The sequence below is a fragment of the Hyaena hyaena genome, unplaced genomic scaffold (genome assembly GCF_003009895.1).
Source record: "Hyaena hyaena isolate Hyena2069 unplaced genomic scaffold, ASM300989v1 scaffold_120, whole genome shotgun sequence".
NCBI lineage: Eukaryota > Metazoa > Chordata > Mammalia > Carnivora > Hyaenidae > Hyaena > Hyaena hyaena.
Window position 1 is genome coordinate 1,212,251 of NW_024080752.1, and position 14,185 is coordinate 1,226,435.

General features: G+C 39.5%; 1 protein-coding gene across 3 annotated transcripts in view; it reads right to left on the reverse strand.

Moving 5' to 3' along the window:
• Positions 1 to 1,618: 1,618 nt before the first annotated feature.
• Positions 1,619 to 14,185, reverse strand: part of TMOD2 (tropomodulin 2) — an 82,627-nt gene continuing 70,060 nt past the window's right edge. For 2 of the 3 annotated variants that reach the window (XM_039237143.1, XM_039237142.1), the window contains 2 exons: positions 11,039 to 11,183; positions 1,619 to 9,130 (listed from right to left, as the gene is read on the reverse strand). In XM_039237143.1, coding sequence (XP_039093074.1) covers positions 9,096 to 9,130; positions 11,039 to 11,183 — 180 coding nt within the window. In that variant the 3' untranslated portion in view covers positions 1,619 to 9,095. The remainder of the gene's footprint in view (positions 9,131 to 11,038; positions 11,184 to 14,185) is intronic. The other variant, XM_039237144.1, reaches the window with a different exon arrangement.

The following is a 14,185-nucleotide window of genomic DNA, read 5'->3' on the forward strand; positions in this document are numbered from 1 at the left end:
TCCCTGGACTCTCATGATTTCCCATCATTTACTCAAAATGAATCTGTGCTTTGGTTTTAGAGATGATTGTTTCACTTCTATGTGCTCAAAAACCACTAAAGCAGATAACACTAAAATTTTGCTCAAGTTTGGTAAGTTCAGTGGTCTACAATTTGGAGAACTCCCACCCCCACCGCTACATACCTTTTGAGTCATGAAGCTGCCTGATTTTCCTAAATCTGTTCCTTAGGTAGGTTGGGCTCCACAGAGAGCCCAATCTTGTTCAAACACATACATATCTAATTCCTACTGAGGGTATGACACTGAGGGTATGTGGGGCACTTGCTGGAGGCTGTGGGCATCTGGTCATGTTCCCTGGCTGGTGGGACTAGGGTATGAGTAAGTACTGGGGCAGAGGAGGCGTGAGGCACCATTTCTCATAGCCTTGGGGAGAAGGCTGAATAATCAAACTGAGAGAGGAAGGTCTATAACAGAGTCAAGTCCAGCACAAAACAGACCCCAAAAATGAAGGAGTTGCTTCAGAAGCCAGACTGCCAAATGCAAAGGAGGGCACCCAAAAAGCAGAGCAGGTACAAACAAGTTGAAACATCAAGGAAATCACAAGGAGCAGAACTAAATGAGAGGGCATTTCGGGAGTAACTCCTGAGTCAGCTCTGTCTTGTTTATATTCAATTACTGGAGTGCTGACAGGGGGCCTGTTTGCCAGAAGGAATGGACAGTAGGAACACACAAAAAAAGTAAGATGTAGTCCTGCTTAAATTCCTGACAATGTCAGCATAAAACAGACAACTTTGTTGGCATTAATACCCGTGGACATTTAAGTTACAATTTAGTATTGTAATACATAAGTGCCTTCTATATGTCAGGCACTGTCCTAAGTGTTTTACACATTAATCCTTATAATGTACCACTGTTACCACTGTCCAGTATGATTATGATTCCTGTTTTACAGGTGAAGAAACTGAGAGAGAACATTTACGGGAATTCACACAACTAACAGAAGTGAGCTTTGAACTAGGCAAGTCTGACTTCAAAGAGTATACTTGTAACTCCTATTCATCACAGCCCCACGAAGAAATCCTTAAACAAAATAATTACTATACTTCCTTGTGCACAAGGAGGTGTGGAACAGCAAATACAGAAAGTAGACATCAGTCTTCTGTGCTTCTTCTTGGACTTTTCCTCTAAGTGACAAAGAGGGCAGAGTTCAGCAGCAGTGCAGAAGGGTTTTCTTGTTTTTCCAGGGCAAACCATTACAATATAACTTTATTATTTTTAGTGTTTGTGGTATCAATCCCAGCATAGCTTAAAAAACTAAACTCAAAGTTAAAAAATTCAAGGTAAAACAATGAGCCCATTGGGATTATCTATATTCCTGCTCCCATTCATTCTAACAAATTTTAACTGTTTAGCCAAATATGTGCATATTGTTTCAATAATGAGTTCTCCTTTCTGTCTCTGGCTACTCCTCATTGTCTATCTAATTCTTATCTTCTTTATATTAGAGACACTTCATAGTCCTTTCTCCAAATGGACTCATTTAATATGAAAACATGGTGACAACTGTTCATTTTAAAAAGATGTGTCTAAAAATTAGCCAGATTAAATCAGTCTTTACTTTCATTTTAAAAGGAAAGTTTATTAATTCCTAATGTTCTGTACATTTTCACTTGGAAGCTTCATTCCGGACATAAACGAATGCATTATATCTCTGAAAGCAGAAAGATTTTGATGAGTTAAAACACTATATGTTTATCCTAGCATTAGGTCTGGCTGGCTAATTCCAAAGGGTCAAACACTGCAACCTATTTGTGTCAGCCTGGACTCTTACTAATTATCAGGATGAAAAGATTTCACACTTCATACATTTTGCTTTATCACACACTTATTTCCCACAATGTTCAGTTTCATATTTGAAAGGCAAATTAGTCTTTAATTCCCTAATGAATATACTATCTACCTTTGATTGAAAAGTTTCAAAATGAAAAGTGAAACTGTGAATTTTTCAATAACTGCTTAGCCAAATAAATGTTGCCAATATAAGTTTAAACAGTTTACAAAGCATTATATCCTTTGTTCTCTTTAAAACAATACAGATAGACATAAAGTCACACATTACAGGCATCCAAACTGGTAAGATATTACAGACTGGTGGCATGCAAATATTTTACATTTTTAAATGCAATGAAAAATGCTGCTTGTTTTCCTTGAACAGATGAAACAAAATTAAGATAAAGGTTTAATTGAAATATAAATATCATTCCACAAATTTAGTGGGTTTTTTAAAAACCAAAATGGCAGAGATAAGAATTTTAAGTCAGAATAATTTCTTTCTTAACTAAAGATTGTCACTGGCAATGTTTGGTACTAAAACAAAATTTCCATAAGAAGCACATTCTCTACTCATCACATTTCACCACATGGCCAAGTCCTATCTATTTGCATTTAGATTATCAATGGGAACTTTTAAATCTTGGGCCAGCTTCTCTCAACTGCACAGTGTATTTCTGATTGGCTTCTCATTGTTATCCAGTCAATATGTGCTCAGAAACACACACACACACACACACACACACACACACACATTAAATAAAAGTCTATGAAAGACATGCTGTGTTTACTGTGCTCAGTTTCCTTCTTTGCATTTCCTCCTCTTCCTCGCCAATTTTGAGGAGAAACTACTATACATTTAAAAATCTCCTTTCAGAAAAGGCTGCTCCTTCAGAACCATTCTGAAAACAGTAAAAACCACTGATGAGGAACAGGTATTATCTGTGGAATGTTCTGGACAAAGCCTTCTGAAGACAGATGGAGTTGCAATGGAGGCATTATTCACACACATTCGGAGGCAATGGCAACTTCAGAATCACAGGATTCTTGTAACCTTTGGGAGATGGAAGCGACCTTAGAGAGCATCTAATCCATCTACTTCATTTCACAGATGAAATGAAGACAAGATAGATGGAAAGTCTTGCCCAAAGTCACACAGCTGATATCTGAATCACTACTGTCTTCTAAGTATCACATGATGGAAAATGGAGCATAATTCTTGTGGGGCAGAGGACAATTCAATCCAAGCAACATTTATAAAGCACCTGTTATATACAAAGCACCTCACTAGATGCTACTGAAGACACAAAGGTTGATGAGAGTCCCTGTTTCCACGTGCTTATGAAAGTCCTGTGAGGCCATGTTTCAGTATCTTTCTTAGCACAAAAATACTGACTAGAGCTAAGGTTGCTGGTGATAACAAGGCAACTGATCTCACGGGTGACACTTTCTCCCCTTCACTACCAGGGCTTAAGCCTGCCATGCAGCTGCTAGAAGCTTATGGACAATCTTCTTTTCGCAGGTCTCACGTCACACCTCAAGTCATAGTCTCTCCTGTGGTGACAAGCTTGTTTGGAGGGCAGCAGTGCCCCAAACCTTCCCCTCAATTCTTAATCACTGTTTCCTCCCCCACTTGTGTCCAGCCTTAGACTCACCTCAAGGGCCCTCACCATGTCCTAGGGTACTGCCAAAATGACCCAAGAAAATGCTCTACCACACACATCACTGGTATGTAACACCCACCCATCCATCAACTAACTCTCCCACTTCCGTGTTAAAAATAAGATAATTCCAGTCCCCTATGTCATACCCATGCTGTGATTCCTCACACTCAATGGTCAGAAGAAAATACAACAGATTTAAGAGGCAGTGAAAACTATTAGTGAATAGATGATGAAAATGATCTCCCACTTTTGTATAGCCCTTTCCAGTAGAGTGTTTTCATCCCATTATCTGATTATATTCTCACCACAACTCTGTGAGGTAGTTAGTGAAGGTATTATTCCCACTATAATATAGCTGAAGAATCTTAGGCTTGAGAGACTAAGTGGCTTGCCCCAAAGTCACCCAGCTAAGAAAGTATGGAGCCAAGTGTCCGGGTTCCTTGACTCCAAATCCAGTGCTCTTCCCCCTATGTAGTCTATAATTGTCAGGCAATTGAATGAATTGCCCAGGATTATATACCTGCTAAGTGTTGGTGATGGGATTAGGAGTCAGTCTCCAAGTTGGGTAGTACGGTGCCCTGCCACCATACCAACGAACAGAGCCACTGTGCTCAAAACGACTACCATGGAAGATGTCAGAGAAAAGTCCAGGCTCCTTCGCCCTCTCCCAAGTCAATGATGCATCACAAAACTGGGACAGCTTCCGTTAAGTGTATGGCCTTCCTAGAACAGTACCCAGAGCCAGGTTACAAGTTTAAACTTTGAAACCCTCCCTCCCTCCATCTACTGGGTGTTTCATCCTTGCTGCTATGGGCAGATGGGAAGGAGGTAAGCTGAGCAGAGCTTGCTTCTCTCCTTAAACCAATTAAGATCTTTAACTACCATCTTCCTTCCCCACCTCACTCGGTCCCTCCATCTAATAACCTCTGAACCACAAAACAAAATTCAATCTAATCTAGAGTTGGGAGCAAGAAAACCATAAATCCATCCTGAGGTTTGGGGTACTTTTCTCTCTCAAGCTTGTTACCAGATGGCTTGACCACGTGATCTCCATCCAGCAGGCTCAGCCTGATGCTGCCAAGAGCTCTCACACCTTTCCTTTGCATGTGTCCCAAGCCTTTAGCTTTGAGGGTGGCTTGGTATGTGGCATGGATATTTGAAATGAGTAGCAATGAAGGGAACCTGCTACCTGGAAGGTGGAGCTAAAACATTTCTTCTTCCTTTTCTGCTCATTAAAATGAAAATAGCTGTGATTGCATCATTAGTTGCAGAGCAGAAGGAAGTTTCAGGATCATGACTGAAAAGCTGACACCAGAAATAATTCCAACTCAGTAGAAGTAACGACATAGCACAGAACCCAGTATTCCCCACTTACTGCCCCCTGCTCATTTCTGTTGATGCTATCAATACTTCAACTAAAGATAGCATCCACTTTGCAAAAAGGCACTCTACTCCTCAAGCCCAGAAACATATATCAAATTGCATTAACCCAGAGTTCTTAAACTTCATGTCTCCTTTACAGTGCCTGGGAGAGGGCCAAGTACATCATATCCCTGAAAAAAGCAAATATCCACAAACTCTTTTGTAAATTTAAAGGGCTATTTTACATTTAAAACATGCCAGTTTCAAGTTTGAGGGTCTGAAATGTTCTCATGGTAGTTCTTCAGAGCACACTGGCTTCCCTAATGCTGGTGCCCTTCCAGGGGCCACGTTGCTGTCTGGAAGAGAAGCAGCTGTTCTTTTGGTTTGGTGTACCAGGCTTCCCTTAGGGAAATTGTTTAGAGGGGTACAGGCATTGGGATGATTTCGGAGTTTTTAAATGGAGATGGGCTGCATGCTCTAAGACCGGTGAGCTGCACATGCCCCGCTAGTCTGGTGATTATCTAACCCAGGCCCACGGCAGCTCCAAGAAGGGTAAGGGAAGAGGGACTGAGAGACAGCATCTCCCTTCAATCAAGCGTCCAGCTTCAGCCAAATACCACTTATAGTATTTGGTGATTTTTATGTACAAAATATTTATTTACAGCTTACCCTATCCAGATGGAAGGAAGGGGCTTACTCATGTTGATGAAGATGAAAAGTGCTTCCACTTACACACTTTAGGCATATAAAGAGTTTTGGTGCCAGAACAATAAAATGATTTCCAGGCTTCTAATATTTATTTCCTAAGAGTGATCTTCCATACGTGCTGTGAAATTTGGTGTTTGGCGACCCAAGCTGCAAACTCCAGGGAGTGATTTGCATTGAACCTGGGCCTGCAGCAGTGCTAAAAAGGACAAGGGAAATGGAGCTGGGGGGAGAGCATCTCCCTTCAATCAGTGGTCCAGATGTAGCCACATACCTCGTTACATATTTATATAGGTGGCCACACACACTCACATACACACGCACATACACGCATGCACACGTTTATTTACATTATGCCCTACCAAGATGAAAGGGATTTAACCATGCTAACGAGGATAAAACAGCTTCCGTTTTACGCTTTGGGCAGATGGGGAGATGTAGTGCTGGACTAGTTAGTTATATGATCTCTAGACTTTTAAAATTCTCTCCTAAAGTTATCTTCCACATATGCTGTGATGGGTGTTGGTGATAGGGGCCTGCAGGTCCTGATGAGTGATCAGACACTGGCATGGGCTTCTACAGGTCTAAAAGGGGAAAGGAGGTGGTGGGCGGAGAGAATTATCTCCCTTCAATCAGTTGTCCAGATGTTGCCAAATATCTCGACATGGTATTTGGCAAAATGCATACATATAAAAATATTGTATATACATTATGCTCCACCATGATGGATGGTAAGGGATTAGTCATGCTCAGGATTGTGAAATGGGGACATGAAGTGCTAATGAAATGATTTACAGGCTCCCAAAAATGTAAGTTTATCTTCTAATAGTTATCTTTAATATATGAATACTCATGGAAAAGTCACCTTTCAAGTTATTTTAAAAACACAGGTAATGATAAGACAAACTGTTTGTCATAAATATTTGATTTTATAAACTCTATTACATGTGACCCAACTATTTCACAAGCTAAAAACAGGGCTAAGTGTTAGTAATATCCCACTATCTTGCTTTAATACTTTCCACAACCATAGCATAAAATTCTGACTTTTTTTTCTTGCTTTCTGTCAAGGTTTGTCAGGAACTGCTTTAGCTCCCAGTCCATAGCACCTTGGAGCTTCAGTGAACACTCTGTAGGATATAAGATTTCTCAGAGGTGAAGGCAAGAAAGAGTGAATGAGAAAAGAAAGGAAAAAGTCTCACTTGAAGGGCATGTCAGGGACTCAGCACTTACAATATATCTGCAACAAATCTAAAGGGATACATAAAGACACTTAAGAGGAAGAATCTTCTCTTTGGCAACATGGTAACCAAAACATACGAATACAAAAAATGAACTGTGGGCATGCTGGTGAATGTTTAAAAAGGGTGGAAACACCTGATCTATAACATTTGTTCACCTCCATAGAAGTACTCCTACCGCAGCCAATTTCAAACCGTCAACAAGAAGTTGCAAACTTCTGAGTTGGGAAAAGATGCACAAAAGCACATCATTATACAGTATTTCTTCCATACAGACACAGTAGACATGAATAATCTTGAGAGCAGAGAAAATGGTAAAATGCATTTTTTGAGTATTACTTTTGTTTTTAAAATAGTTTAACTAATTGTAGGTACATGCCATTCAATTTTTAGTAATGGCTACATTTAACAAGTGTGCAAAATTCTTGAAATAATCATTGGTAAGCCTGTATGAGTTGGCTCCAACATGCCACACCTAAATGAGTAAGAAGGAAGGAAAAATCAAACTGAAAGCCATCAAATGGTACTTACTATGCTTTTTATATAGAGAGATAAAGCTAATTAAAGGAATTTTAGGATTTCAAATGTGTCAACATGTTCTGCTCATTGTTCCCTCAAAAAAATGTAAAATATTGTCAAGAAAATGAGATATTTCAAAGGATTTTAGATATATAATACAGATACTTCTAAGCAGGTAACTGTCCAATTTTAGGAAGGCTATCTCTCCTGACTAGATTCCATGTGTTTTACAAGCTAACTCGAATCATACAAGCATTGTTTTCCCATTAACTTGTTTTACTACTGTCAAGCAACTCGAGAGCACTCAATTACTAAACAAATTCTGACTTGGGCCCATCTTCTGCCTGAGTCAGCAATGTCTTTATCTCCAAGTATCACCAGCACAAGGGATGTCACCTGTACAAGTCTCAGAATTTCAGAGCAAAGAAGAAAAAAAGAGAAAGAGTTAGAAGGGAGAGGAGAAGAGAGGGAGAGAGGGTAAAGTGCCCAAGGCAGGGTCAGAAGCCACCAGGAACAGCCTCAGCCACTGAGTGTCATCAAAGGCACATGAGCTTGAGCCCAAGGCTACAGACACATGTTTCCTTCACTTAGGATCACACTGCTGCACTGCTAGATGAAAAGTTAATGCACACAACCACTCAAGCATCCCAGCTGTACTTTCACAGGCTTTGTCCTTGAGATGACAAACATCTGGGTAAGTGACAATTCACATTTTTTCCTGATATGTGCAAATGTCTAGATGGATCATGCCATATGGACAAATGTCTGTATAATTAACTTGAATGTTCACAGGTCATTCTGTGATCTTGCTACATGAAAGATAAAGCAATAAATGCTTCTAAAATTTGTCAAAATGATACAATCATCTGTATCCAACAACTCTAAGGTGCAATTATTATTTTATTTAGGAATGTGCTATGTTAAAAGCCACCCTCTTAATAAAATTTAAAAACTTCCCGTCATGTCTGGAAAAGTTTAAAACAGCTTTGTAAAAAATTATCTAGTAGATCGAATTTATGTTGAATCATCAGTAAAGGTAGGTGTGCAAATTAAGTTTGCTGCCTATAAGTCTGCTTTGAAGACTATTCATGGGTTAATATTTTATACTTATTGGCTAATGCTGTGTTAAAGTATCATTATTCTGCCTTGCTTTTATGAAGATGACACCAATGAAATTCAAACAGTAGGACATGTGTATTTAGTGCACTTCTTCAAACAGCAGGGCAAGTGCATTTGGTGCTTTTCCTGGAGCTAGGGGAGAATTTGTGCTCAGTCAGTCACATGTTCTCACCCAGTGAAAGATTGGCAATACTAACTTCTTATGTGGTCAGAAGAATACTTCTGATGTACTTAGCCTAACTCAAAGCTATGCATGTAAACAGAGATAGGCCTTATAGTAATCACAGTTACAAATACATTTATATACTAAATTCCTTTCAGTGATTTAAAAAAAAAAAAAAAGTTCATGTAAGAAAGCCAGACAACCCAATGTGAAAGTGGTTAAATCATTTTCCATTGCTGTTACCCACTAAAATCTGCTTAAGTCCACTGGTGCAAGTGCCAGAGGTGCCCATGAGCAAATGAAACAATTGTACATATTAAAAAATCCAAGATAAATAAGTAGTGCTAAAAAAGAACAACAAACTATGAGCTGTATGGTTAATGGAAATGAACAACCTTTGATAATATGGTCCTGATGGGGAAGGAAAATAGTTTTTGCTTCCTTATTTTTAGTTGGCTTCCATGGTGAACTTTTGCCTCCTTTCATGGAAGTTTACCTTCGGTCTCCTTCAACTCGCTTTTTACGAACTGGGTAAGAAATAAAGAAAAAAAAGAAAGACGAAATTTAAAAGATAAATTGACGGAATAGTACTTAAATTCCAGACAAAGAACATTTACCACACAGAAGAGGAATCCCACACATCTAAGGAAAGAGCGCGATCTTAAATTTCAAAACTCAATTACCCAATAGATGATGTAAATGGAAATGATGTAATAATCTAGTGTCGTGTGGAATTTACATTTAAATAAAGTTATGTCTGATATTTGGGAACTTGGATATGAGAAATTCCTATGGAGTAGAAGGTCCAGAATAGACCCATGGAACAGTGATCTTCTGGATGTTTCCATCATCATTTATCTATAGCACATCTCAGCCCCTGTGCAACCAGGGGCTTTAACTCCCCAGGATGACACATTCCCAATCCATGAATTCTGCTTATGGCTTGAAGACCAGTCGGAGTTGCAAACAGATGTTCAAAGTTTTTAAATCTGTTTTAAATAAAAACTCTCAATTATCCACCTTCAAGGAAGGAGTGATTCAGATGGCAGGTAAACTCAGAGATTAAGGTTCCCTTAAGCGGGTACTTAGTATCAAAACTGTTGCCCTGACTGGCCATTCCCAGTTTCTGCAACCCATTGCCTGGTCTCACCTCTCTACCTGCAGGCTTGTCTGGTGCATAGGAAGAGGGCTACTCTAACTATCCTGGATTAGGCAAAAAGGTGCATGGCTGTGGTCCTGCCCTAACCCTCCACTTTAAATAGCCCAGCCTGCAGAAAGTTAGACAAAAGCTATTACCGACAGCTACCACTCCTGGGCTCAAAATCACTTCTCCATTTGCTTCAAGCCTCTTGTTTTGCCTGTTTCTCTTTGGTTTCATGTTGTTCAGCTGTGGACTCCATGTGATTTTCCCAGATGTCTTCCAAGAGCTGCCTCTACTGTCCCCCAAAGCCCTGTTTACTAGGCTCCCCCTTAACCTCCTCTTCTCCAACCCAGCAGCAAGCACTGCCATATGCCTGGCCAGCCTCTGGAGGCCACACACCAAACCCCAGCTGGGCCTCAGCATCTTGGGTAAGCATGTCTGGGCAGGGAAATGGACAAGAATCCTCACCTGCCCCCTTCTGGTTCTAACCCTTGGTTTCTGTCTTGTCTGTCATGTGAATCCAACCTGTGGCCAGCACTCTACTTAGTATGCTGTGCCCAGTTCCTGTCCAAGGTCTGGCATTCTGTCCCTGAAACTCAAACTGAGGACTGAGTTCTGCTACTGGCCGACTGCTTGTCAAGTGACTGCTCGCTGGATGTCCTTTCACCATGCTGCTTCAGGTGACCGAGCCATGTCCAGACCAAGCCTTCTCAATCTGTCCCATTCTGAGCTCTGGTTGACCAGGGTATGCCCCCTCTCATCCTAACAGAAGAAATGTCACAGATCCTCAGCAAAGAGTAGGCAGCAGGTAAAAATGAAAGAGGGGCTAACTGAAAGAACTACTTCTAAGTTTAATCTTATAACATAGCTCCATTAGTTTACTTCACATGGAAATCACCAGAGTATCAGACATTTGAACCCAAATGCATACTCAGAAGTCAAAATTAAGTGAACTGGGAATCTCCACGTCACTGCATCCATCTTATGGTGCAGATAATAACATAGGGTGATTACATGTAAGAAGTAAAGGAGAACCAAACATAAAGGAAACCAAGCAAAACTCAAAGGTTATCTGGAAAAAAAAGAATAGTTCTTTTTGAAAAAATGCTACAATAAAACTGAGACACTGTGAAGCTGATGAGAATTCCTAGGATAATGTAGTAATGCGTCTTTGATCAAGGGCTGACACCAAGGCCAGTGGAATGATGTCTGTGCGATGTTGTATCTGAAGTGGAGAAAGAAATGGTCATTGAGCTCTTCTAATTGCTAACAGCACACAGTAGGGCTGCATTACCCAGGTCATTATTCTTGGTGATGGCAGCTGCCACCCTTGTTCGAGGCCCTTGCTTGGTAAACTGATATCCAAACTTGAGGATCCTTGAATTCTCCTCGAGCATCTGGGCAATTTCCATCTCCACAGCTGTCCCCAACTGCTGCCTCTGGTTGCAGGTGCAGACACATACACAGAATGACCAAGAAGGACAAGGAAACAGTTACTTGCATGGAAAAGATGTACAGCTACTTGCTGGACAAAAAGGTAAAAGGGCAGGGGCACCTGGGTGGCTCAGTTGGTTTAAGCGCCTGATTTTGGCTCCTGTCATGATCTTGCAGTCCATGAGTTCGAGCTCCACACTGGGCTCTGTGCTGGCAGCTCAGAGCCTGGAGCCTGCTTTGGAGTCTGTGTCTCCCTCTCTCTGCCCCTCCCCTGCTCACACTCTGTCTCTCTCTCTCAAAAACAAACAAACATTAAAAAAAATTTTTTTAAAGGTAAAGGGGCAAAAGTTTCATGTTGAAAGGAATAAAGTAACTTGAGATATTTTCTCCCTTTCAGTCACTTGAGACCTGCTCCTTGTCTAGAAGCAAAACCCAACAGATAGCCCAATCTGCTGGCGTGCTAAATAGAGAAGATGAAGCAAATGACTTACAAAGGAAAAGATGTTTCCAATTTACCCCAGTTTCTGTGGCTTAGTGTTTTAAATTTAAAAATTATTTTTTAATTTTTTTTTTTAATTTTTGAGAGAGAGAGAGAGAGAAAGAGCATGAATGGGGTGGGCAGAGAAAGAGGGAGACACAGAATGTGAAGCAGGCTCCAGGCTCTGAGCTGTCAGCACAAAACCTGATGCAGGGTCCAAACCCATGAACCATGAGACCATGACCTGAGCCGAAGTTGGACACTTAACTGACTGAGCCACCCAGGCGCCCCTAAATAAAGAGTGTTATAAAATAGTGAAACTATCTTACAGCAATCAATCCAATGACTGAATTTTTTATTCTGGGATCTATGTCCAAAATTAATCAAAGATCATCTGCCGGATGGTCATTCTTGTTCAGCAGAGTCTCACTGGGAGATCCCAAAGAAACTTCATTGTGGTTTGAACCATGGGCAGGTGAATTATCAAACTCTGAAGTTTGGTATTGGGTTATTGGGCTGTAGAAAAATCCCCAAGTTTTTTAAGTTTGGTGGGAGCAGGCTTCTTGTTTTGTGTGTGTGTTTGTTTTTTAAGTTGAGATAAAAATTAAGTTAACTTTTAATTAATTTTTAATTAAAAAAATTAAAAGAATTAAAGGTAGAATTTTTTTAATGGCATATAAATAATAGGAACTTAAAATTAATCAAAATTTAATTAACAGTTAATAAAAATATAATTTAATTTTTCCATAATATAGTTATTAAAAGTTTTAATTAAAAAGTGCAGGCTCATTTAGAAAAAGCAAACAAAAAGTGCATAAAATACAAAAGCCCCTTTCCCCCGGTATTTCCATTCCCCTTTGAGAAAGCCCATTTGGCATATGGCATATAGTCTTTTAAAACATTTTCTATGCATTCATATGTCTACATAATCATAGTATGTCTATTTTTTCACATAAATGGATTATACCAGCATATTGTTCTGAAATGTGTTTTTTTCATTTAACATTAAGAACACCTTTTCATGGGTAAATATACATGTCTCTCATACTTATAAACAGCTGTCCAGTACTCCATTGTGGTGAAGGAGAATAACTTATTTAGCTAGGTCTTACTGTTACATTGCTTTCCATTTCTACTATTCTAAACAATGCTGCAGTGACCTTCCCTCACACACATAGCATATCCGGCATTTCTGTAAGTGTGCCTATACAGCAATTCAGAGCTGGGTACAAGAGTAAGCATGTTTCAAATTCTGATGTTTGTGACTTATCCTCAAAAATATGACAATCTGTACTCTAATAGTGTTTGAGATTTACTGTTTTCCCCACCCTGGGCATCATGGAATATTATGAATTTTTTTCATCTTTGTCAATCTAATAGGTGAAGATGTATATTTTACTCATATTTATTTAATTGCTTTAATTTGCATTTCTCAAATTATGAATAAGAACAATGAATTTTCTTATTCATTTGTATTTCTATTTTTGGAAACTACCAGTCTCTCATTTGCACGCGTGCACACACACACACACACACACACATATTTATTTATTTTTACCACTTATGGTTCTTGTGTTTGTTTTCTTATTGATTTTTAAGTTTCTCATATATTAGGAAATTAGCCTTTTGTCAAACGTGTTGTGAAAATACTTTGTTCAGTTTGTCTTTTGCCTTTCCTCTTGATTACTATAAAGACCTTTTAAAATTTTCATATGGCTAAATTTATCAGTCTCCTAGATTTTATGTCATGTTTAAGAAGGCTCTTCTGATTTTTCTACCAGAAATTCTTCTGATTTCTTACATTTGTTTTATGATTTCATACATTTTCATATTTAAATCATTTCACCTGGAATGAATTTTAGTACAAGAATTAAGATAGAGCCTCAATGTAATATTGTTCCAAACTATCTTTTGCTTTATTCTTTCTGCACTGACTTTGCTGCCACATTCTCAGGTGTACTTGGATGGGTTTCTGGATCCAGAGCTCCATGGAGCCACTGCTCTACCAAGTCTTTTTCTGTGCCAGCAGCATGCAATTTTGATTACTTTATTATATTTTAAAAATATACCTTTTAGATTTGGAAAATTTAAGTACTGAACAGATGAAGGAGAAAAGTTTAGGAAGAAACTTTTGTGTCCTAGGCAGTCCTCAGATCTCTTTGCTCCTTTTCTTTCTTTTCATCCAGCAACTTGTCAAACCAGTCTCTCCCCAAGAAATTAACAAAATGTGGTATTTCCAGTCCAACAATAACAACTCTGGGTATCCACAGTATAGAGATTAGTGTTCTAAGCTAATGGGAGGGACAGGCAGCAAAAAAGAGATCCTGACCTCATAGTTCCCTGAACAACTTTAGCTCATGACATGCCTTATTTAGAACAGTGGGGATGCATTAAGGATTGAGACCTGAGCTAAGGTTGGGGCTGCCATTGCTATAACTTATGCCCCTGGAAGGGGCCAGGTGGTGCTATCCAACGGCAGAAGGGTGGATGTGGCTGTGGCTGACAGGGAGGGATGACCTTAAAGTCCCT